Genomic DNA, 23,815 nt, shown 5'->3' with positions numbered 1-23,815 from the left:
TCTCTCTGTTACAGAAAACAGAACTTATTACCCCAGGCTCTAAATCAAAAGTGACACCATTTCCACAGCTGGTATGAATAACCAGAATCATAGAATAGTTTGGGCTGGAAAGGACCTTAAAGCTTATCTAGTTCCAAACCCACTGCCATGGGCAGGGACATCTCCCCACTGACCAAGTTGCTCAGGGGCCCATCCAACCTGGCCACACAGATATGACTTAAACAAATCCACAAAAAATCAAACAACTGCTTTAGAAGCCAAACTTACTATTGTCTTCACATAGGAATTTGGTCTCAGAGACTGGATAGTGCTGCCAGAATTGCCATCTATACATGACCGTGCTCCATAGACCACCGTGATAGGAATGTCTTGATCCATTTGTGAAATCCGTTGCAGCATTGGCCTTTTTGCCCATCCATAAGGAATCGTCATGTTCTTGAAAGCTGTTTCACCACTTCAAGACATTCCAAAAGGGTAAAAACAATTTCAATTGCCACTGGACCTACTTTTTATCTAAAACAGAGTATCAATACCTTTTGGTAGCACAGAGTACATAAGGCTGGGATTTTTACAGTTAAGAAAAGTAAGTTTCCAAGGTTTACATATAATTTTCAACAGAAAGAGCCCATGTTTTTGCATGACAGAGTGGTAGCACTTAAAAGAATAACATGCCTTATTTTTAAAGTTTTTAAAGAAATTCTTTACACATTTAAGTTGTCCAAACAATTATTTAATTAAATGCAGTGCCCAGACTCTCACAGAATTAACACAAATTGAGAATAAATATGGAATTAGGATACTTTTTATATTTATCAGTATCTGGAATTCAGAAAAAGTGCAACGGTACCTTTTTCTTCAATATAATAAATGCCACATTTAAAAAAAAAATAGCATGCACACTGCTGCCACGGCCATTGGAGGGAGTAGCAAGCACTCAGTAGATGAACAACAGACCTCAAAACACACTCTGGGAAATTCATACTCACCTGGGTGACTGTACATTGCAGTGATAGATATACTCAGCAACAGTGTTATCATCAAACATTGATGAATATTTTCGCTTGAAATCTGGTCTTAAACGTTGAACAAGGCTTAATCCTGTTAAAACAGAAAACACTATTAGAGGGGGAATGCGTATAAATTACCTTATGAGTTTGCCTAATGCTTTTCATTAGAGCCCTCAGAACACATCCCCTTGAAACTCGTGCCTTCTAAACCTGTATTTGGTTTTACCACTTACGTGTCTTAGGGAAACATGATGGAATTACACTTAACAGGAATGAAATATAATTACTGTAAAGAATTTTATGCTGCTCCCCATCCCCCCCCCCCATACATATGGGGAATGTTCGAGTAGGGTGGCTACAGCAGTAGAAGAAATCTACAGTGGAGACCAGCAAAAGGGTTGAGCAGTGTCGTTTGTCACCGGTTTAGTCTCACATGATACCAAAACGTTCTCCTTGCTCTGGCAGCACCGGGTAGGTTAAATGCACTAAACCTCTCAGGACCACAAGGCACTGTTAAAAAAGCTGGGGTGTTTTTCTTGCTTAAGTCTGTCTTCTCCTCTTACAGAACAGTCTGCTTCTGAAGCCAGTTCATCTAACTGGCTTGAAAGAACAGAAGTGTTGAAAGAACAGAAGTCTACGATGAAAAACGGGTGTAGAAATGTTAACATAAGGCACAAGTACTGGTATAAATGAAGAGATTTAATGTTGAAAACCACTGTCCTCATGCTCTCCTAACAAGCCAGTAAAGAAGTGGGTCTTTTCAGGGGCCAGTTCAGGCCTTCTAAACTTAAGCATCTTTTCTGAATTATTTCTCTAAGGAAGAAGCCTCTTCCACATTGACCAGATGGATCTTTGGGACAAGAACCTCACCACAAGGCTAATCTTAGTTTAAGAGTATTAGTCATCCCTAGTATCTGATCTAAACTTTTCAGTTTGAAGCCATGTCCTCTCACTACAGGTCCTTGTAAAACATTGCTCTCCAGTTCTCTTGTAGGCCCCCTTTAGGTACTAGAAGGCTCCTACAAGGTGCCCCAAAGCCTTCTCTTCTGAATCCTAACTCTTTCAGCTTGTCCTCACAGGAGAGGTGCTCCAGCCTTCTGATCAACTTCAGGTCCCTCCTCTTGACTATCTCCAATGGGAATCTCTCCATCATTCTTTTTCTGGGGTCCCAGAGCTGGATGCAATATTGCACATGGGGTCTCATGAGAGCAGAGCAGAAGGGGAGAATCACCTCCCTCAATCTGCTGGCCACACTGCTTTTGATGCAGCCCAGGATGTGGTTGGCTGTCTGGGCTGCAAGTACACATTGTTGCATCATTTTGGGCTTCTCATCAACCCACCCCCCAGTTCTTTCTCCTCAGGGCTTCTCTCACTCTATTCTCTGTTCAGAGGTGGTCAGGATTGTTACGACGCAGGTTTGGGACCTTGCACACGGCCTTGCTGAACTTCACGAGGCTGGCATGGGTCCACCTCTTCAGCCTGTCCATGTCCCTCTGGCTGGCATCCCTCCCCTTCAGCTTGTTGACCGCACAGCTTGGTGCCATCAGCAGACTTGCTGAGGGCACACTCAATCCCACTGTCCGTGTTGCTGACAAAGATGCCTAACAGCCGATCCCAACACTGATCTGTGAGGAGTGATACTCATCACTGGCCTCCACGTGGACACTGAACTGAGTGTGACTATTCATGGTTAGTTCCTTTTCCAGACAGTAGGAACCTCATAGTGTTGTTAATCTGTGCAATTATGATGATGTCACTTCTTCCCACCCAGTCCTGGGCAAAGGCCTGGTATTATTTATGTAGACCTTGTCACAGTGATCTATGCTTTCATAACCTGGCGATTATTGCAACACGCCCTTATGCATGCTTTAAACAGATTTAGAAAACTAATACAGTGCAAGAGAAAATAATTCCCTTATGAAACAGTGATTTAACTCGCAAAGCAGTGAAGATTTGGTAAAAGTCTGGCAATTTGCTCTGCTCTCTTTTCCCTACATAGAGTACAATTGCTGGATTTCTTTTTTTGTGTGTTTGGGTTTTTTGAACACAAGTGAACACAGCTGGCTTGGAATAAGAGTACTCAGAAGAGAGAGTCTAATTTTGTGTCTTGCCCTGCTATCAGCATAGAGGCATCAAGTGTTACCAAATTTTAGAATTCACTTTCTGTTTTGATAAGAAGTGCTTTGTCTGTCGGTCCAATTCCAAAACATTTTTTCCCTGAGAATTTACAGGGGAGAATGAAACAAGGATTCAAGGCACCTTAGAACAAATTTTGGAATGGAATCAGACTGTAAATCATTGTAGTAATATTTACTGAAGAAATTCTGAATTGTCTGGCTAATGTTCTCCACAGTGTCTATGAAAATACTGTAAGAAATTCTAACACTGAAGACACCGAGTTCCACAAAAAGGGTGTGATCATAGTGACATTTCTGTTGTCGTGAGGAATTTTCAGCCATCCAGCTCTAGAAATGAAATTCAGAAATCCAACCTAAGCACCAAACCCCCACCAAACTGTGAGACTACTGGGTGACTGTTCTGGTTAAGTGAGGGAAAACATGCAAATCAACTACCTGGAAACCACTCAAAGAAAAAAATATCTCTGGATTCTGTCTCTCTCCCAGCTTTAAGTATTTACCTGTGGGTCTGATTAAATATCCATGTGATATTATTGTGATATCCCAATGCACTTGGCTCACATTTGAACTCATACCCTTGAACAAGAACAATTTGCTTTACAGTGAGGTTCAAACAACTATGTCTGCTCCTCAGCTTAAGCACATTTGCATGTGGAACGAAACCTGGGTTCAGCTCAGTGCCCTCATCAGGTTATGTCTGACGCCTACTTGCAGCACAGTGTTTAGACCTACCCTTCTCCAAGAACTGTGTTTCACCTATCAAGAACTTAAGTTGGTGATGGAAAACTTTTTTACCAGTGCAGTGAGAAACATATGAAATTTTTTAAAGGCACTGCCCTCTACGGTAACCTATAAGTGAGGCTAGGTTTGGGGACACCTTGCCAAGACAGAGTCTGCTTCTGCAGCATGGTTTGACTACACTTCTTGCTAAGGGAGAAAAAGTCAGCTTTGAAATTTCCCATGAGGATAGATTTATGCATGCTCTTGTTATTGGACAGAACACATTAAATCAGTGCATATCACTCAATATCTTCCAGGTTGTTTTGTTAACCAAATTAGCATTTTACTTAAAAAAAAAAGTCTGTTTGTACAAAACATGTTGCTTGTCTGAAAAACTAAATTTGTCACACTATTGAAAAGAAACAAACAAATCAGCATATGCAGTATACTAAAATATGTCTTCTATAGAAATAGATTTAGGAAACAGATGTGGTTTAAATGTAAACAAAGCCTAGAAATCTCATGAGTTTATCTCCAAACTGAATATCAAAAACAATGAAGAGGTGAGTTAATTATAACTTGTAAGGGGCCTGAAGGATATCTTTTTCACCAACTTAAGTTCTTGACAGGTGAAACATAATTCTTGGAGAAGAGTAGGTCTAAGACTTCTGTACAGAAGCACAGAGAGTGACAGACAGATGACCTCTTTCTCCTCTAGAAGGAATACATATAATGACTTTTAGATTTTATTACACTTTTCTACCCACTCACCCAGATGAACTAAAACCATAGTATTTTTAGTCAGCCCCACCTAGCCCTAGTATTAGGGTATAGAGACTTTATCTATCATTCTATCAGTGCTATTGAAGAAATGGAAATATGAACTGCCACCATAATGCAGGACACCAGTGAGGTCCACAAGATTTGCTAGAGTAGTAAGGAAATGGCTAAAAGAAAGAACTTAGTTTTAACTTCTCTAAGCTCAGGCCAAAGAGTTTTGCATTTATGAGAGACTGCCTTCTATGTTAAGGGAATTTTAAAATCCCATTTGCTCATCAAACTGGAATTAGAAGGGAAGCTAAATGGACTGTGACCAGAGGCAACCAGAAAAAAACCCTTTCACATTCATGCCTCTTTGTCAGGGTTCCCCAAGAGATGTCTGCATAATCCAACTCACTATAACTGAAGCCTGTACAGATCATATAGTGTAGCTTGCTGTACACTGTTGTACTAGTATTTCTAACAGCAAGAGTTTGTCTTCCTTCCTACAGAGTTCAAACTTTCTTCAACCTCTTCCACTTTCTCCTCCAACTTTTTCCTCTGTGGGTGATACAGACTTGCAAAAAAAATTTATCATAATGCACTGTCTGCTCCATGGTTACGTTTAACCAAAACAGAAACGGTATTTCAGAGTAACTAAAACTCACCAAAGGGTCCTGCTATTCTTAGTCCAGCTAATGGATTAAATGGACTCAATATAGCTCCTAGTGCTTTGATCCAGATTGGAATTGGTCTTTCGTGTTCAGCATTGTCAGGCCTCTCTGGAAAACCCCATGGCTCCACTAAGATAAGATGCTTGACCCTGTTGGCAAAAAAGGTACAGTGGTTTAAAGTACAGTAGCTTTTCTTCAACTGAGCATGATGAAAGTGTGCTGTTTTACAGATACAAACATACAGACTACTTTAGTCACCTCTATCACAGAGTTTCTGATTCATCAAGTGTTTCAATTACTAATTAGAGAGTGAATTGCACCTAATCATATGTATGAACCAGAAACATGGAAGCATGCACCACAAGGAGAAACTCAGTATTTTACAGATACTCACCATCACAAACATTTGAGAGAAAGGATAGTCTTGTTTCTGCTTTTAAAAATAGCCTAATCTAAATGCTCAGTCAATATTATTTGCAGGAGCAGTTTAATTTGACAGAAAAGAGGATAATTGCATCTGTTTCATTAAAGTGAAGTTCCTAGAAGTCTAAGATCTCTGTTCAAAGAAGAGACACAATTTAACTGAAAAATCATCTTATCAAAGTAAAATTTGAGCAGAAAAAGGCAGAGTAAAACTAGCAGTAGTCTTCTAAGTTTATTGATTTTAGGTCATGAAAGAAAACATCAGAGACGCAATTTGTAAAATTATTACTCAAAGGAATATCAGTACAGAGAGCATTGTAGGAGTCTCTAGCACATGCAACTTATCAATCACTTCATGCTTTGGGCCGCCCTCAAGCAAAATTCTAATTCATCCTGGTAGATTGGAATTGTCCCTTTTTCATTGAATCCCATAATAACACCTACTCTTAACTGTCTTAGATAGTGGTGATTTCTGGAAAAAAGTGACTCTTAACCATAGTTTTCTATTTTAAGATGATTTTCTATGTTAGCATCCTCATTATGGTTCCCTGCAACTACCTGTCAGGAGGTTGTAGCAAGGTGGGGGTTGGCCCCTTGTCCTAAGTAGCAAGCAATAGGACATGAGAAAACACCCTCAAGGAAGTTTAAACCGGATACGAGGAAAAATTTCTTCACTGAAAGGGCTGTCATTAGAACAGGCTGTTTTGTTCAATCTGGTCTAGTGGGAGGTGCAAGGTTCCAACTCAAGGCAGGGGAGTTGGAACTAGATGATCCTTTAGGTCGCTTCCAAGCTATACCATTCTATGATACTATGCCCAAGGAAGTGATTGAGTACCCATTTTGGAGGTATTTAGAAGGGTGAATGCAGTGCTTAAGGACACTGGTTAGTGGTGGACTCAGATGTGCTGGGTTAACAGTTGGACTAGATCCTAAAAGTCTTATCTAACCTAAATCCTTCTGTGGTTTTTATATTTTTATCCTTAGCTTTTTGCCTCTTTATCTTCACTTTTTCCTTCATTACTTCCTTCCCTGTTAAAGCCATGAGATCATATATTGACACTGAAGAGTTCATAGTGCCTAAAATGCCAGAAATGCTCCCAAAAGTTATTTCTGGGTTATGATCAGTTGGGAAAACCAAAACCTTTGCTTGGAATGAAGGATTGGAAAGTATTAATCTCACAGCTGTTGGCTCAGCTGTGAGCATACTTGCATGCTGCAAACAGCAAACAGCAACAGTAAGAGAGGACAAGGTAGAATCTAACTGTACAAACCAAGCAGGAGAGACCAGAGGCACAGCAGTGCAAGAAAGGAGGAGCCTTTCAGGACAGCCACACATTCTGTGCACAAACTATGGCACTAAGTATAATACAGCAAACAAATGAATAAAAATAGAGTAAGCTTTGTTTCATGTTTCCTTTCTTAATACTTTCCTTCCTGTTTGGCATTTCTCCTTTTGGCAGTCAAGCCTAAAACATAACCCAGGATAATGGGAAGTTGACCATAAGAATCATTACAAAAGTAAATGTCCAGAAATTGCAGTATATGAAAATCATGGCCCACTTCAACTTGGCAAGATGCTAAATGGGAATCTTTTTGGATTAGTAGCCTTGGATTTTCCATGAATGACTCTGGTACAGTGTAGCAAATTAAAGGATCATCTATGCTTGAAGAAACAGATCTACTTTCCTAACAATATGTATCCAGAATCCCTTAAGCTTCTAATGCATTGTTAGATAACCTGGCTGAACGCTGTGCTATATTTATCACTTGATTCAATGCTCTTTTAAGACCCTAAAAGTCAATTTGTTATTTTGGTGGTCTTAGTTTAATTTCAGAGAAACATTAGTAATGTGAGAGCACGAACTGAAACACCCCCAGATCAATTAACCCCAACTTAAGCACAGTGAGGCATGAAAATAAAGCATCACTTTTGATATAAGTCAGCAGTGGGCAAAACCAATATCCCATCCCACAGGGATAGGACAGTGCCATTTATAGATAGGAAAAAGAGGTAAGGGACTTATAAGCCATCCCTACAAAAAGCTAACTACAGTTAGCCAGAAGCTGATTTATAACTAAAAGGATAATAGGTTTATATCCCTAGAGCAGAGGATTGCATTTCTTTATTGCAATTCTGGATTTAGAAACACACCTACTTTCACACATAATTTCCATCCACTTGTGCTAACTGTTGTCCATTTAGAAAGAAAAAGGCAAAGGGGAAAATGATGCATGAAATTACTTCAAATATATCCAAGTGAGAAACAAAGAAACGGTAAAACTTGACACAAATAGAAAAGAATAAGATATGTTTTGCATAATATAGTATTGAGAGTTAATCTTATATTCAGTTTTTCACAGGAGACCACTATGTGTATCCCAACAAAGGCATTCTCCTTAATTTTCCAGAATCATCTCAGTTGGTGACATCCTAGCTCAGCAGGTGATACGTAACTGGATTTATTACCAGATATATAAAAGAAACAAATTACTACTTTAAGAGGGGAAAAAATATTAACTGTTGGACTCAACATGGTGCAGAAAATGCTGATGAAATACAATTAGGGAACTGCTGCAGAATGGGTTGTCTTGCAAAGAAATACAAAGTGGCATACAGACAATTTAAATCAGAGTCACTAGAATAATTTTGACATCATTCTGCTGGCACCAGGCTGACTGCTAGCTTATAGGCATAAATTACCTAGGGGAATTATATTCAGAAGCTTCAGTGTTATCCATAAGAGTGGGAAGTTTGGCAGGAACAGGCCTGTTTTCCCTTCACAAAACAATCTTTGAGACAAAACATACACCCATAAATATATTCACTGCTATTTCACCTTATAACATGGCAAGGGGGTACTGAGCTGAAGACGTACAGAAAAGTATACAGTAAAGAAAATCATGTTTACCATATCTACCCATTTCATTCGCCTGGAAACAAACCATACAATTAATACTCTGGTCTTAGAAGTCAGTATAATTTCTTTAAATCATTACAGTCATCTACATAAAGATTATCTATAGAGAGCTTAATGAAATAAAATCTATATTAAAATCAATAGTCAAATACAGGAAAGGGTTCCCTTTATTCCCTTATTTTCACATACCTTGACGGGTATTTTAAGGAGTAAGCAGCAGCCAGGAATCCACCTAGGTTGTGTCCAAGTAAAATCATTTTTTCTAGCCCCACCTCCTTTCTCCATTCTTCTATGGATTCCACAAACTGATTTTCTGCTTCCCGAGCATCAGTGTCGAAGTGTGGTCTACTGCTACGTCCAAATCCCAAGAGGTCAAAAGCATGAACGGTCCTGTTCTCACAGAGATCTTCAAAGTTGAGAGCCCACAGTCCAACACCTCCTCCAAACCCATGCAGGAGAACAAGTGGAGTTTTATTTGAAAGGTCAGGAGAGAACGTCAGAGTCCATATTTTATTTCCATTAGATATATACACATATCGTTTATTGTATATGCTTGCAATACCTGGGAGAAAAAATGGGAAAAAATTATGTTACTAGACACACCTGACAAAATATAAAGTATACTCTGCTGAAACCACTGTTTTAAATAGGAGCTCCTTTCAAAGGAGAGAGCTTCTAATCAAGTATCTACATAGAAAAATGAAAATGTAATTGCAAACATGTTTTTTCAGTAAAAGACACTGAAAAACTTCTCTCGTTATATTTAATGCAAATTTATAGAAAGTCTAGTTATATCTATAAAACTTACTGAAAATCAAAGACTTACATTTTAGCATTTTGTCCTCAGCCTCTTTAAGGTGTAGCAGTGATGTGGGACACCAGGCAGGAAGCCAGCTGAATAACCATCCAAACCTGCAACAGCAATACAGAATAAAAATGTCTTGAGCAGCATGGTAATTTTTGGCACTGACGCTCTGAAGACATTTTTTTTGCTGCTCTTCATAGGAGAGACCACATTAAGCACACGGTGTGAAGAACATAATTTTGCAGTGGGAAGGAATTAATTTTTTCCTGACTTTTTATAAAGTGGCATCACAAACAGGCGTTCTTCAAAGGGCAAGCAGTTTTTCCACCGTGTCCTCCTGTCACAGCATACTGATCTGGAGACATGAGCCCTCACATCAACCCAACAAGCTTGGCAGGATATGTAACAATCACTGGAGTTTCCAGCCTCCTCTCAAGTTCCTTTGGAAGTCTGCCTGCACAGGCATGACCATGACCTTGCATGAACCTATCATTTCCAAAAAAGCAATAAGCTTTGCGTTCAGCCTAACCTGACCTGATTATTACTCTAAATTTAAAAAGTGAAAAATAAGCAGGTTTATCCTAGCAAAGCAAAAACCTAGGACCTTAATTATGAACTTAGAAACAAAGTCCCAGAGGAAAACAAACCAGCAATTCCCTCAACAGAAGCTGCTTTTCCAGCTGTCAGTTGCTATCTTGGTACTGCCAGATTGACCATGAGAGCAGGGGGAATGACTCAGCTGGCAGCATTGCCTCGCCCAGTGCTGCACAGGAGATGACAGTTTGGTACAGCTCTTCCTGGGTGCTAATTTACCCCTTGTTTTTAAGATGGAATCTTATTTTCCCATCTCTCACCTGATTTTGAAGTGGCTTAGACTACCAGTGCAAAGCAGCCACTGCAGGACCATTCCTCACAGGGAAGAGAATGTCAGTCACCAAATCAACTTTATCTAGCACTCCTTTTCAAAACTGAACTGCTTTCTGGTTAGTTACAGAATTTTCACGACTGAATGCTGAGAGCATTAGTTATATAATAACTCATGCTGAAAGACTATTATGTCACTCTTGTCCAGTTTTTCAATGTGCACAACACATCAGTAATAAATTAAAGATCAGGCCCCACATGTTCTTTATCCAAAGGATCTTCACACATTCTAAGGGGCTGACCTACTACAGCTGCATAGCTCCTTAAGTTTATGATATGACATGGAAGGTTTCCTGGGAATGTACAATGTAACTGCATGCAGCATTGTTCAGATTCATAGAAACCTGTGAGGGGACATGAAGAAAAAAAGCTCCAAACCATATCTGATCAGAAAGGATTAATCATCCAATCACTCAGGCACACCGCTCTTCAGTATTATTTACTCCTCTACACTGGTAGCTGTCTGTCCTGTAAATAACCTTCCTGACCCTCCAGATCACTGGAATTGTTATAAGGAGGGACCATGGGAATTGTTATAATCATTTTAAATTGAGGGGCTGGGAACAGATGATTGTACATCCCTCCTTGCCACATGCTCATGCAATCTAAGAAACGAAGGAATTTAGCATGTTATAGGAAAATGGGCATCCAAGTATTCTGCTTCCACATTAAATTATGTGTTTATTTAAAAGTAAGATTTTTAAGAAGTTAAAGCTGTGACAAGCCAAAAGTAATTTCACCCACAAGTAACTGTGAAATCCGAGTTTAACAGTAACACTAATTGTGCCCAGTGCTATGAATTACTTCGGTAAATTATTAAACAACAGCTAGGTCACCACTCCTCTGAGTCAACCCTTCTGGCAGTTATATGCTCAACTAGGCATTTTCATTCTTAACTCTTAGGTCAGAAACAAAACCAGTCACTATTTCCCCTGAGCTGAAACTCTGTGTACTGTTTCCTCTCCGAAAAAAACCACTGAATCAGCAAAGAAAATACTTTATGGATTTTATTTATTTACTTACAGAAATCTAAAGCTGCAATATGTCGAAAAGAAAACAGTGCAGGGATTTGGCCACAATGAAATAGAAATAACATCTATAGATCACAGTCCCAGAACTGTATTTCCTAGTTCTAGGGAGGCACCTGGATACTTAGAAAAATTGTTTAGGAAAATGTATCAGAATGGTAAAGTTGCTCTCTCCTACTTTTGTTAGTTGTAAGAATTGTTTACAAATACTTTGATTTTAATTCAGAAGAGACATTGCATACACATATAGTTTAACAAATACAGTCAGCAAGAAGTTGACTTTTAAAAAGCTGAAGCTTTTGAAGTTTAAAACGGCTTGCAATTCTGTCCTGTTGTACTTCTGAACTAAAAGAGTAAGCCGTGAAGGCTTTCAGGCAAAAGAAAAGTGAGCATATTCTAGAAACATTTGTTTAGAAAGAAAATATTTTGTTACCTATATTCAAGACTTAATCCCTTGTTTGCCTGCTTCCAAAAATAATTTACCACATTGCTAGATATTTTCCAGACATTGAGAATAAACATCTGTTTAACCTACTCAAATATTTTTTCTGATAACTTTGGAAGGCTATAGTTATATAATTTATTTTGTACATCTGTGCTGAATGCATCTTCTAAGTGCATACAGGAACATCCATTGCTTACACGGTCTATCATTTTTATTTCCGTGATATAAAGCTGTAAGTGCTACATAATGTCAAGAATGAAGCAATAGGCCTTTCAAAACAGTGTGCACACCAGCAATGGAGAAGAGTTATGAAAGAAAACAAAAGATTCCAGCGGTAGTTTCACACTGTAAGTGAGCTGCCCACTGCCAGAAGAGGCAGACGCCACACTGCTCTCATCACCCACCACTTGTCTTACACTCTGTTCCCACCTGTCATTTTACAAAAAGTCAGGAGCAGAATTTTGTATTTTGAGGAGTTAAGGTCCACTGGCCTCAGCCACTTGTTATTTCAGAAAGTATGAAATAAATCTGGCAACTGACAGCCCAAATTTTTATCATCTTTTACCAAATGTACTTACAGGTGTTACACATCAAATTACCAAGGCACATATCCAGTGGAATTTAATCTGTGTATTTATTTGTGGCCACATAGTAACACAAACCATAATCCATGCTAAAATAATCAATAACCAGCAGCAGGGCAAAGCATTGCATAGGGTGAATCCTCACATCTTCAGTTTGGTGTTAGTTATATTTTTCACATCTGTCTGAAAACATGTGGAGAAACAGAGGCTGGAAAAATCAGAGGCTAGCAGGTGGAGTGGAGGGCTGCTGGCCTGCCAGGCATTCAAAGAAGTCACTCTCTTTGCCTACAGACCTCCACACACACTTCCACACTTCTTCTAGCGCATCTAGGGAATGAGACCAGAAGGTAAGGGAAAGCCCTGGAGACACACACTGAATGACCTTAGTGAAAGTCAAAGTGATTAGTGTGAGACTAAAGATTAGTGGGGACCATCAGTAGCCTATGCTGATGAACAAATACACTAATAAATAATGCAAACAAAAGGGACACATGCACAAACATCTGACAACGTGGAGTTGCAACCATGTGCAGGGGCCAAACCATCAGGCAGGATCTAACACGCTGGCTGGCTGGAGCCAGTGTTCTGAGACCCTATTTGCAGGCATAAGAAAGAGAAAAAAATTACTGTATTTTGACACTTAATGACTAAATGAACATTGTGTTAAGTGGAGCTCAGGATAACACTGCTTGTCCTTAGCTGCTTGAATGTTAATTTGAATCAAGAACTTGCTGTCACAGCAACGCTTGAATTGCCTGGGGGTAACTTTCAAAAGAACTGAGAATCAAGTAGAGGCAGAGGTACAGTGAGCCTGACCCACCCGTTCACCTCCACTACACAGATCAAACCAAATGAAGAATGTGGCAAATTGGTTGTACCACAGTTACCTTTTTGTCAGCTCCATTAACTCTATTCAGCTTGGTGAGAATTAATGCCATGCAAGACAATTAATGCATCTGCAGCCAGTTACAAATTTGACATACTCACAAAAAGTTTGTGAAAGCTTAGATACTGCTGAAGAATTGAAAACATTTCTTTTAACAATGAGGTATATACTGAAACAGCTGAACAGTCTATTTGATTTCTGGCTTGTAATGTGGATCTAAAAAATGGAAGCTCTACCACATAAAAATATTCAGCAGAAGTTAGTTATAACCAGGAGATTTAAATGTACAGAAATGGAACTCATTCTCTCACTTTTCAAGCTTATGATTTACGTACATTAGAATTACATGAATGCATGGCTTACAAGATGTAGTAAGCTTGAAATCATTCAATGGAGGCATCTCCCCACATATACCAGCATTGCAAACCTACCTGCCATGACCTTTGGAAAGCTTGTGTGGCAGAACAGCAAACCAAAAAACCTGGGGTTTGTAAATAGGCTACAAAAAGGTAACAGAACTTCACCAAAGCAGAGTAAATTAATACAATACCATTTACTACATGATCACCTGTCAAAAATTTCTGACCCACCAAGACAGGACATGCAAAAACCTTTCTACATATTGAATGTAAAATCAGCTTTTCATTAAGAATTTTGAAGTTAGTATGGTAATCAAAACTCCCAGTACAGACCAAAAACCATGCAGCAGTGACAGGAGTGTGGAAAACAGATTTTGCTGTCACAAAGAATTATCTGGACTTAAAAATTACATCAGTGAAGAAGCCAGAGCTCAGGTTATACAACAAATACACAGTAACTTGCAAAGGAAGGATCATGGGAATGTAACTGAATGCACAAGCAACAGAGCTGCACATCTGTTCGTCTTGCTCTCAGGAAACAAATGTATTCAATATTTTTAATCAAACTTTTGCAGACAATATTGCAAACTACCAAGATTTTAGTTAGGAAGCAAGCTCAAAAACTTTAAAAGCTGAAACACTGAGTGAACTTACTGTTCAAGCTAAACTACTTCAAGCTTTACCCTTTACCCTTAAATCTTATTAGGGTGAAGCTGATCTCTCAAAACCCCTAACCCTCTCCTCTCCTGACTCTCAGAATTAATTTCAGCCATTTAGAAATAAGTAAGGAAAGAAAAACAAATTAATGCAGAGAATCTGGTACTGTTTCTGCCCAGCACCAAGAAGAACGGCATTGGGATTTTCAGGGTTGTTCAGCTGACAATGCAGTTATAAGCACCCAGCAATTTGAGCTAGCTTCAAATTAAGAGACTCTTACACTGTAACAGAAAAAAACAAAGGTAAGTTATTGGAAAGCCATCTCAGATTCTACTCTCTTGTTTATGCAAAAAGTATTTTTGCAGTACTGTGCCAGCAAAGGAATTCAAAATTGCCAATATGTTGAAATTTAAATATAAGCAACATAAGGTTCACTAAGTTCTAAGGTCTTACATAAACCTCATCCCATAAAAACATCATGTTACTTCTCAAAACTCATTCAGCCCTTTCAGTTGTTACAGAAATAATAAGAATAGGCAAAAAAGGAGGAATGAAAAGAAGCATAAGGTATTCATAACTGGGAAAGAGGTCAGCATATAAAATTTAAGGCAAAGTGTCAATTTTAAAAATAAAACTGTTTTACCATAATGCTCTATAAACACTTTACAGCTAACACATGATGGATGCTTATGTGAAGTAACTACAGATATCCCTTTACATTTTCATTATCTCCTTTTTACTGGATACTTTCTGCGTTTTCCTCAGCATCAGCAGTAGTCTACACAAAGCTTAAGAGGTGCATACAATGGTTTCTTCCACCATCAACACCACCAAGTTTTCAGAGCAAATTCTATATTTGGTTACTAAATTTCAAGTTTATAGGTAATAACCTGAAACAATAAAAAGCAAAATAAACAGTCAAGGATGACAAAATCAAATAGAACTTTCTGTGTCAAAATGTCAGCAGGTTTACATCTGGCTCATTTCTATCCATGACAGAATTGAGTTATAATAAACTTTTCCTTTCCCATTTCATTAATTTACTAGCCTACAGTATGAGAATATCGGCTGCTGTTCACATGATTGATTACAGCAAGAATCCATCCTTCTTTGTTAACAGTTACCAACAAGATCACAGTGGCAAAAAACCCTAATATGTAAAGAAAAATATTTTAGTAAACACTATATCCAAGGTCCATCTTGGTGGCTGTTCTCTGTGCCAGATTTGTGAAGTTCAGGTTTAAAAGGCACTAGATTTTAAGTCAGATAATTATGGTTTAACCCAGCTACAGAAAAGCCAGAAAGTTAACCAGCAGACTTATGAACTAACAAGGTGGAAAGAAAAACTGTGAGTCAAGGTGGAGGACATGAAGCTTTTAAGTCAGAGTTGCCACTGACAGACAGTAACATATAATCATGACATCAAGTCCGCATTTAACCAGGCAGGGATGTTTCTGTAACAAGGCTCAGGATATGATTTCATGAGAACCTTAAGAGCATAAGCAATTTTAGAAGTCCTTGAAGTCCTTCATTCCTGTCCCTAAAGTGCAGCATGTTCTTTAATGTTTCTGTCTTCTGAGAACAGTGAATATAGTCAGAATCATTCAGGCATATACTGTCACTGTTGTTGTGAAGGCTTGATATTCAGGGACAAAGCTTCTGCATATACAATAGAAGTCAGATGTAGCAACCACAACAATTTGCATGAGATGTTCCTAGGACAAAACACTCTGGCAGCTGGAGACAAAAATCAGGACAAGAAAAACATTTCATGTTTCACTTTCATTGCATGAACAGACTAAAAATCCTCAGGGAAAGACCTTAAAGAGCATACTAAAGAGGCAAGAGCCAGAAGCAAGTATAAGAATATGGTATGGAAACAAAAAAACCTCCTTGCTTTAAGAAATGTCTGTTTACCATTTTCATGAGGAGACAAAAAATGGATGAAATAATTGTCAACAGGTTAAAAAAGGATAACAATTTTTTTTCCCAGATGACATTATAACCCTGCCCATAAAATTCTGTTTAGATGAGTTTGGAGCCAAGATGTTCCATGCAATTAGATATTGTGAAACTCTTGGATGTTTCAGTAACATTAAAACAGAATGTTTTGAAAACCCCTGCATAATATTTCTAGGAAGTGGAACATACATCAGCCCCATTCCAACACAAAACCCATAATAGGTTATTGCAGAATATTGCTCTACATTAGGGCAGAGGTGAAAACAATGCATTCCTCATGTATTTACTACATCTTGAACTCTGTGCTCAGAACATTAAACATCAGAACTAATATAAAAAATTCAGAAGCAAGTTTTATTACTGTTTTTATCAAAACTAACTTGAAAATGTACCTCATGAATGTGAATCCATAACTAATGAGATTTTCTGGCTGTTTTAGAGATAGTAAAGTTTACCGCGCTTATTTTAAGTCACTTGAGCAACCTGAGCATTCATGAAGTGGAGAGGACCTACAATCCTACTCCCCCCCATGTTGGACCTCGGACCAAGGTACACCTTGCAGTATAACCTGCACCATTGCAGCCCCCTCCAGAGCCCTTTCTTCTGTGTCTTCCAGCACTGCCTTTTTTTTTTTTTTTAATGTGTCCTTTTTTCTATGCTTTTATAATTTCTTCCACCCTCTTTCTAGCTGTACTCAAAGGTGTCCATTTCAAGACAAGTGCTTTTTGAGTATGTAACACAAGAATGAAGCTTACCCGCAGAGTGTCACCCAAGCCTGCAACCTGCAATGCTCATATTGCTTACAAAGAAACTGTGGTAACACCTAACTCAGTCTCACATTCTTATTTAAAAATTAAAAAAAAAAAAAAAAAAAACAACACCCCACAAAACTAAAAAAAAAAACCAACAACAACAACAAAAAAAACCCCAAAAAAACCCCACCCCAAAAAAACCAAACAAAATCCCCCCCCAAAACAAACAAAAACAAACAAACCCTAAAACCCAACAAAGAAAAACCATATTAGCCACTACATACCAAGTATGGAATAACACAGAATACAGAGATAAAGATGCAGAGGAGAAGCAAGGGGGAAGCTGCACAGCCCCACTAAAACTCCTCAACGTTGTGACAGAGACCACGGGTTAGGTACCACAGAGGTCCTACCTCTGCCCCCCCTCCCCCCCCCCCACAGTAAGCTCATGTCTGATAGAACTTGACAATGCCACACATTTCACGTGTTTTTACAAACAACACACTGCACATTGCAGTAAGAATATCTGAAGAAATGCATAATTAAAATTAAAATGAAAATTTCCTCTTGGTGCCCCTCAGATGTTATCCAACTTTCTACTGCTTTTATTTTATTCATACATCAACTGATGTACTCCTGTGCTGCCCTTCAGATATTGCATGACTTCAACTACATGAAAAATTATTTAACATATTTCTTTTGTTTTTGATCCTTGTCAGTCTTCTCACTCCTACCATGCCAGCAGCTCCCATTTCAGCCTGTTCCCAAATTCCATCAAACTGGACAAGAGCAAAGCACACATGCAACACAAAGCAAACCTGCACCATCATTGTCCACCCACACTCCACCCTGCTTCTCTTTTGGTAAAATTCCACTGTCTATCATGCACAATTTAGATTACAACATTAGGAGGTGAATGTTTTCATTTTTCTGTAAGGGCCCATATAGGAACACAGATATAAGACTATCTAAAGCATATGATCACTTCCCTCAGCTCCAAACATACTCTACACAAACCCCACCTGTACACAAGCATGAATACACACTGAGGGTTGCTTCACTGCAACTCATTAGAGCAGCTTCTATGATGTGTTCCTTTACCATAGTCACCTAAGGTGACAAAGAGTTACCCAAGTTAAAATGTACGAACTGGTAATCAACATTTTGGACTACCTATCTCCACTTCCATTTTCTGGAAAACCTAAGAAGTGCATAACCCTTTTGACAACAGAAAATAGTCTGTTTCCCCTCATGCTTACACCACAAATGCTTTAGGTGTCAAGGAAGTGCAAGTAGCCTTAGAAATAGTTAAGAAGTAACATGGGTCTGAAAAGACTTCACATTAAAAGTCCCCTTAAAGAAAGGTAAAGATGTAATTAGGAAGCGTTTGGTGTCAGAATGACACCAAATTACTAAATGCAACCAAGAAAAAGACTCTATAAAGGTCTGTTAGAGCACTAACCCACCCCACATCTGTATTTTACCCTTTGCCACAACCTTCTCTCCCTCACTTCAATATATGAGCAGACTTTCTCAATGGCAAAAGGCGCTCTTGCATCTTCTTTTAGAGAGCGCATTTTTTAATGCCTGCATGTTTCCCTCCTTTCTGTAGTCTCCTATCATCTTGAGTTTTCTAGTACAACACACTCAGAGTACCTTCCGTCTTTGCCATTCCTCACCATGTGTTCTTGCTGCCACTTGAAATCCTCCTTTTACCCTCTTAACCTTATTCTAGAACGACCTCATTCCCTTACACAGCTTTACTGACTCATAAATCTCTCTTGTCCACTGACCTCTCTCCTGCTGCTCAGCTTCTCATCTGGATCTTTCTGAGCCAATATAAATGCAGACACTCACCTTTCCTCCCATGCCCTCTTCTCCCCAGCTGTCAATGAAAATCATGTACAAAAAACTATCCCAAAAGAATGTCAGAATTGCAAGTAAATACTCAGAAGTTATGAAACACGAGAATCAAAATTTCCTCAGCAAGAAATCTTAATAAATCACTACATAAAAGAAATGCATTTTTAATAGTTTATCAGTTGGAAGAGGTGTTCAGAGTCTCCCATATAAGTTCAGAGCAGTCAGAGAACCCCTGGTACACAGACACTGTCCCTTTCAAAGAGGCAGGTATCTAACTGGGCCTATCAGCCCCCAGCAGGCTCTAAAACAACTTTTCACATACCCAAATACATGCAATACAGGCTAAAATTTGTGTTCTCCAATGACCCATAGTCACCTGCACTATAGCAACCCCACAGCTAGTTGCCCCTCTGGATTTATAGCTTCAATGTCATTTCCACTGGGGCTAAGACCCTCCCCTAATTCTACTTTGGCAGCTCCTGAAGTGTCTTTGCTTGATACTTGGAAAGTGGGGTTATGTGCATCTTTCTTCTGCCACCCGAATGAGAAGACAGCCCCTGTTACATTTTGCTGTCTTTCCCTCTCTCCCTTTAATCTGCATTAGGGGAGATGAGAGACCTTGATGAAGATAGACCCTCCCTCCCCAAATTCATACAAGCAGCAGTAAAACCATTAGAAATAATCCCATAAATGCCTGAAAACCTGCTCATACAAATACCTTCTGATGAGCTCATGCATGTAATGCAAAAGGCATTAAGTCCTGAAGCTGTGACTGACACAACCCTGCCAGCCAAAAATCAGAAAAGAGGAAGGAAATGACCTTTAACCTTTTTCTGCATCTGCTTTCCACACTGCACTTACATCTCACTCAGTTTTTTAAAATGCAAGTCGTAGCTACCAAACCCACATTAGGAAAGAAGAAAAGTAAGCAGGACTCTGCTTTCAGCAGGCTACCAAATCAGTTTGCTTTAAAACCCAGATCATGTAACCAGAAAAAAAATCAGGCAAAAATTCTGAGTTGAGTGTCCCTTCATGCTGTAACACTGTCAACATCCTACTAAGGGGAAGAACAGGCTTTATCAAGCCTAATAAACTATTCCTCTTTATTAACCAAACAGTTCACTTCAAAATTGAATTCTGTAATACAAACACAAGCTTGAAGGATAACATAAAAAAAATTGTGAACACTGGTGTTAAGAGTATACGTCTTTACTCCAAGCCTTTTGTGAGACTAAAGGCCACTTAGTCAATTTGATGTGGGCTTGTAACTGCAGATCCCCTTAAGTTTTGTTTTAAAGAAAACTATTCCACTTATCTCAGAGGGGAAAAAAACCCCCAGTATTGCTGTTTGGGGATCTGTTTCTGTATGTATACACACATTTAGTAGCTGTTCTTCCTCATTATATTACAAGCCATAAGCAGTCCTGCTGCATCCAGAGTGAAAAAGTGGATTCAATTCAAGGCAAAAGGCTTGCACTAGGCTGTCCTGCCTCACAGGCAAAAGTTTCCACCTAAAACTTACATAGAGGACGTCCAAGGCTGTAAACAGGTTTGGAAATCACTAGCAGGTGACATGTTAACCAAGCAATCACTGTCATTGTGACTACTAAAACATTTGTTTAGTTAATCTTCTAATTCAAAGTTAGGACAGGGCCATGAATATTTTTCATGAATATTTTTCAGCTGAGATCTTCCAGAAAGTAACTGAACCACTGTTCTGTTTTCATCATGCTTTGCACAGTTACCAACTTGCAACAAAGCAAGTATGTTGCATAACAAGTTGAATCACACTACTGTTTTCAAAGCAGATAAACTTTATTCTTTGTGTACACCTGTCAATAGTAACTTAATCTGAGGGTTTGATGGTATATTGTAATGCCACAGCATTCTAAATGAAAAGTTATTTAACATATTTCTCTTTTTTATAAACTTCCCCTGGGTACTGAGCTTTGCTCGACTTTGAAAGATGAACAAGTGCTAATTTTAATTATTGCTAGAAACTGACCAATAAAAGCACTAACATTTCAACAGAAATGCACTTTCTGAATTCATGGGAAAGGATGATGAGATTTTGTTCACAGAAGTCTTTAGTGACTTGGGAGGCTTACTCTGAAAAATACCACATCAACATCTAATCATTCAGAAGTTCTGAAAATCAACACTCCTTAAAAGCCATCCAGCTGTGTAAACCACACAATAAACTTGCAATAATCCTCTTGAAAATTCAGCCTAACCCTATGTCCAGCTCAACGAGCGTTACAATCCTGCAATCCTGAAAGGCAACTCGAGTTGAGGGTGCTTGGCACGGTCTCAGCAGCACTCAGCACTCTGTGTGATCAAACCAGACAGCTAATGCAGTTCAGGCTAATGCGCTGAATGAACACACAAACAAAACAGGCTGAGGCACAGCTATTTTAAGACCTGTACTTAGAAAACCTGTAAACCAGCAACAAGAAGCTTTACAAACTACTTGTGTTTAAGACTGTGAAGAGGTCAGAAAGAACACAGAACCAAGAAGGGGTTTTCACTTGTACTTTCAAGTGGGTAATGTTGCAGAAGGTAGAGGTTGTGTGGAGGGTAAGATTTTGGAAAGCTATTTTAAGTTTGAGGAAGGGAGGAGAGTGCAGAGTTACAGAGTAGACAAAACTGCATAGTGCTTTGAAAGGGAAGCTTTTGGAGTTTGCATTTTAAATGAGAATTCTGTGTACACATGATGATAATAGCATGACAGGGAATTTGGAAAAGATGGATAGTCCAGATCTGGACAGATTGAGCTGGCAGAGCAGGAAAATATGTAAGATGAAATACCAAAATCCCAAGCTGGAAAAAGGACTAAAAAGAGAACAAGACTGAGGATGCAGGTAGTTTTGAAAGATAACAAAACAGACACATAACATGACAACATGCAAATAGCAGTATCCTTAATTAAGAAGTCATGAATGCATGGCATGATTTTCATGCAAACAGCTGAAGAATTTGAAGTCTGTTTTCTCAAAATAACACAAGACTTAGTTATGCAAGAAGAGAGATGTAGACGAAAAGACATGAAATGAGTTTTCGAGGACTAGGCAATCAGCAATGGGATATACCACCTGATATTTAAAGCACAGAGAAAGAGGAAAATTTTATGTAAACAATGCATACAAAGCATATTTACATATCTGACAGAAGGACTAAAACACATGTATGACTAAAGCAGAGCTAGATATATTGTGATAGAGCACTGTTTGGACTAGAACCATAAAATATGATGGAAGAAACTTTGAGATAAGTGCCCAGCAGATATACTAAGTAGGTCTGGCAAACAAACTCAGGAGATAGGATGACTGTATTATTCTACAGGGGTAGACAACATATTTGGGGGCAATGGAAAAGTATAAAAATGGGTCTGCAATGGAAGCTTAAGTGTAACAAGAAATAAAGCACACCCTAAGTAGGCATACTTGAGTAAAGAAGATGTGAATCAAAGAACCGACCATTGATTAGTAACTTGTATACGACCATTTGAATGCGTACATGTAAAAGACATAGTGTGGAACTACATAATTTCAGGCAAAAGAATGATTATTAGCTATAGTAAAGTCATGTATCAAGGGTTTAAGTGGTTACAAACAAGTATTAGAGATATATATTAAGAACAGGGGCAGGGTAACTTACGCTATAGGAGTTATTTCAGTAGACGTGAATGCCTTGGGACAGTGAAAGGGAAGAAAAAGTTAGCAGGGATAACATACAGTACTGGAAAAGTTAGAGCAACAGCATATGCTTATAATTTAATGACACAGAGAGGCTGACAAGGGTACTGTCTGCTCTGCATCAAAGTGAACGTATAGAATGAAGACGGGGTATCTGTATGCACACACAAAGTGGCAGAGGCACACAGGAGCATGGGCCAGCGCTGTATACAGCCGTGTGACCTCTGGGGCACAAAGGGGAGGGTGGATGACAGTCGGAGCCCGTACATACGCCAAAGCAAAGCGGCAGAAAAGGCGCAGGGACACGCCTGCAGGCAGGTGTGCAATGACAACAGCTGGCCAGCCACGGCGGAGCTCCAGTACTGAAGGCGAAGCAGCGGGGACACGGGGCTCGCAGGGAGCCGCTGGCAAACCCTGCCGGGAGCCTGCCCGTGCCAGAAGGCGGGAAGCCATGGCAGGAGGGCGGAATCCCGAGCGCCAGGAAAATATGGCAGGCAGTGTGCCCGCACGCCGGGGAGCGCCCGAGCGGCGATGCCGGAGCGCGGCAGGGCCGGGGCGGGGGGCGGAGAGCGGAGCGCAGCGGGCGCTCGGGGAGGCCGGAGCCCACGCAGCCCCCGGCACAGCCTGTAGGGGCCGCGGGCAGACGGGCCGGCGGCAGGAGCAGGCGGGCGAGCAGCGCCCGTGGCGGCACGGCCCGGCCCGGGCACCCCGGAAGGTTTCCTGCCGCCGTCCCGGACACCCGCGGAGAGGACGGGGGTCACCCTGCAGCCGCTCCACTCACCCTTCGCTGGGAGCCTCCTCCTCGGCCATGGCGGCGGCGCGGTGGTCGGGAGCTGACAGCGGCGGAGGGGCGACGGTGGCGGTGGCCGGCAGCGCAGCGAAGGACAGCACAACGGCGGCGGCACCGGCCATCACGGGCTCCTCCCTCTCTTACTCCCTCCCTCCTGCCCGCCCGCCGCCTGCGTCATCCCCGCGGGGCCACCCACACCCCGGAGCGCCGCCGTGCGCGGCCCGGCAGCGCCCGGAGCGCCGCGGGCGAGCCCCGGGGGGTGTGTGGCCATCAGGGGCGTGCCGGGCACGGCGCCCAGCGAGGGGAGCGGGTCCCGGGCGCTGCCCAGCCGCCCGCCAGCGGCAGGGCTGGAGCAGGGCTCCCGTTGGTAGCTCCTGGTCCCGGGATGGCGGCACAGATTAGGCCCGTGCAGGAGGGCCGCGGCTT

The 23,815-nt window shown here is 40.4% G+C and overlaps 1 protein-coding gene across 1 annotated transcript in view; it reads right to left on the bottom strand.

The window, feature by feature from the left end:
- The window catches only part of ABHD5 (abhydrolase domain containing 5, lysophosphatidic acid acyltransferase), a 28,359-nt gene extending 4,544 nt beyond the window's left edge, over positions 1-23,815 (bottom strand). Inside the window, exons 1-6 of the mRNA XM_063408505.1 lie at positions 23,381-23,815; positions 9,466-9,551; positions 8,829-9,201; positions 5,293-5,447; positions 987-1,098; positions 268-454 (exon numbers count right to left, since the gene is read on the bottom strand). Coding sequence (XP_063264575.1) covers positions 268-454; positions 987-1,098; positions 5,293-5,447; positions 8,829-9,201; positions 9,466-9,551; positions 23,381-23,511 — 1,044 coding nt within the window. The 5' untranslated portion in view covers positions 23,512-23,815. The remainder of the gene's footprint in view (positions 1-267; positions 455-986; positions 1,099-5,292; positions 5,448-8,828; positions 9,202-9,465; positions 9,552-23,380) is intronic.

The sequence above is a fragment of the Prinia subflava genome, chromosome 1 (genome assembly GCF_021018805.1).
Source record: "Prinia subflava isolate CZ2003 ecotype Zambia chromosome 1, Cam_Psub_1.2, whole genome shotgun sequence".
Taxonomy (NCBI): Eukaryota; Metazoa; Chordata; class Aves; order Passeriformes; family Cisticolidae; genus Prinia; species Prinia subflava.
This window is presented reverse-complemented; position numbering and strand designations above follow the sequence as displayed.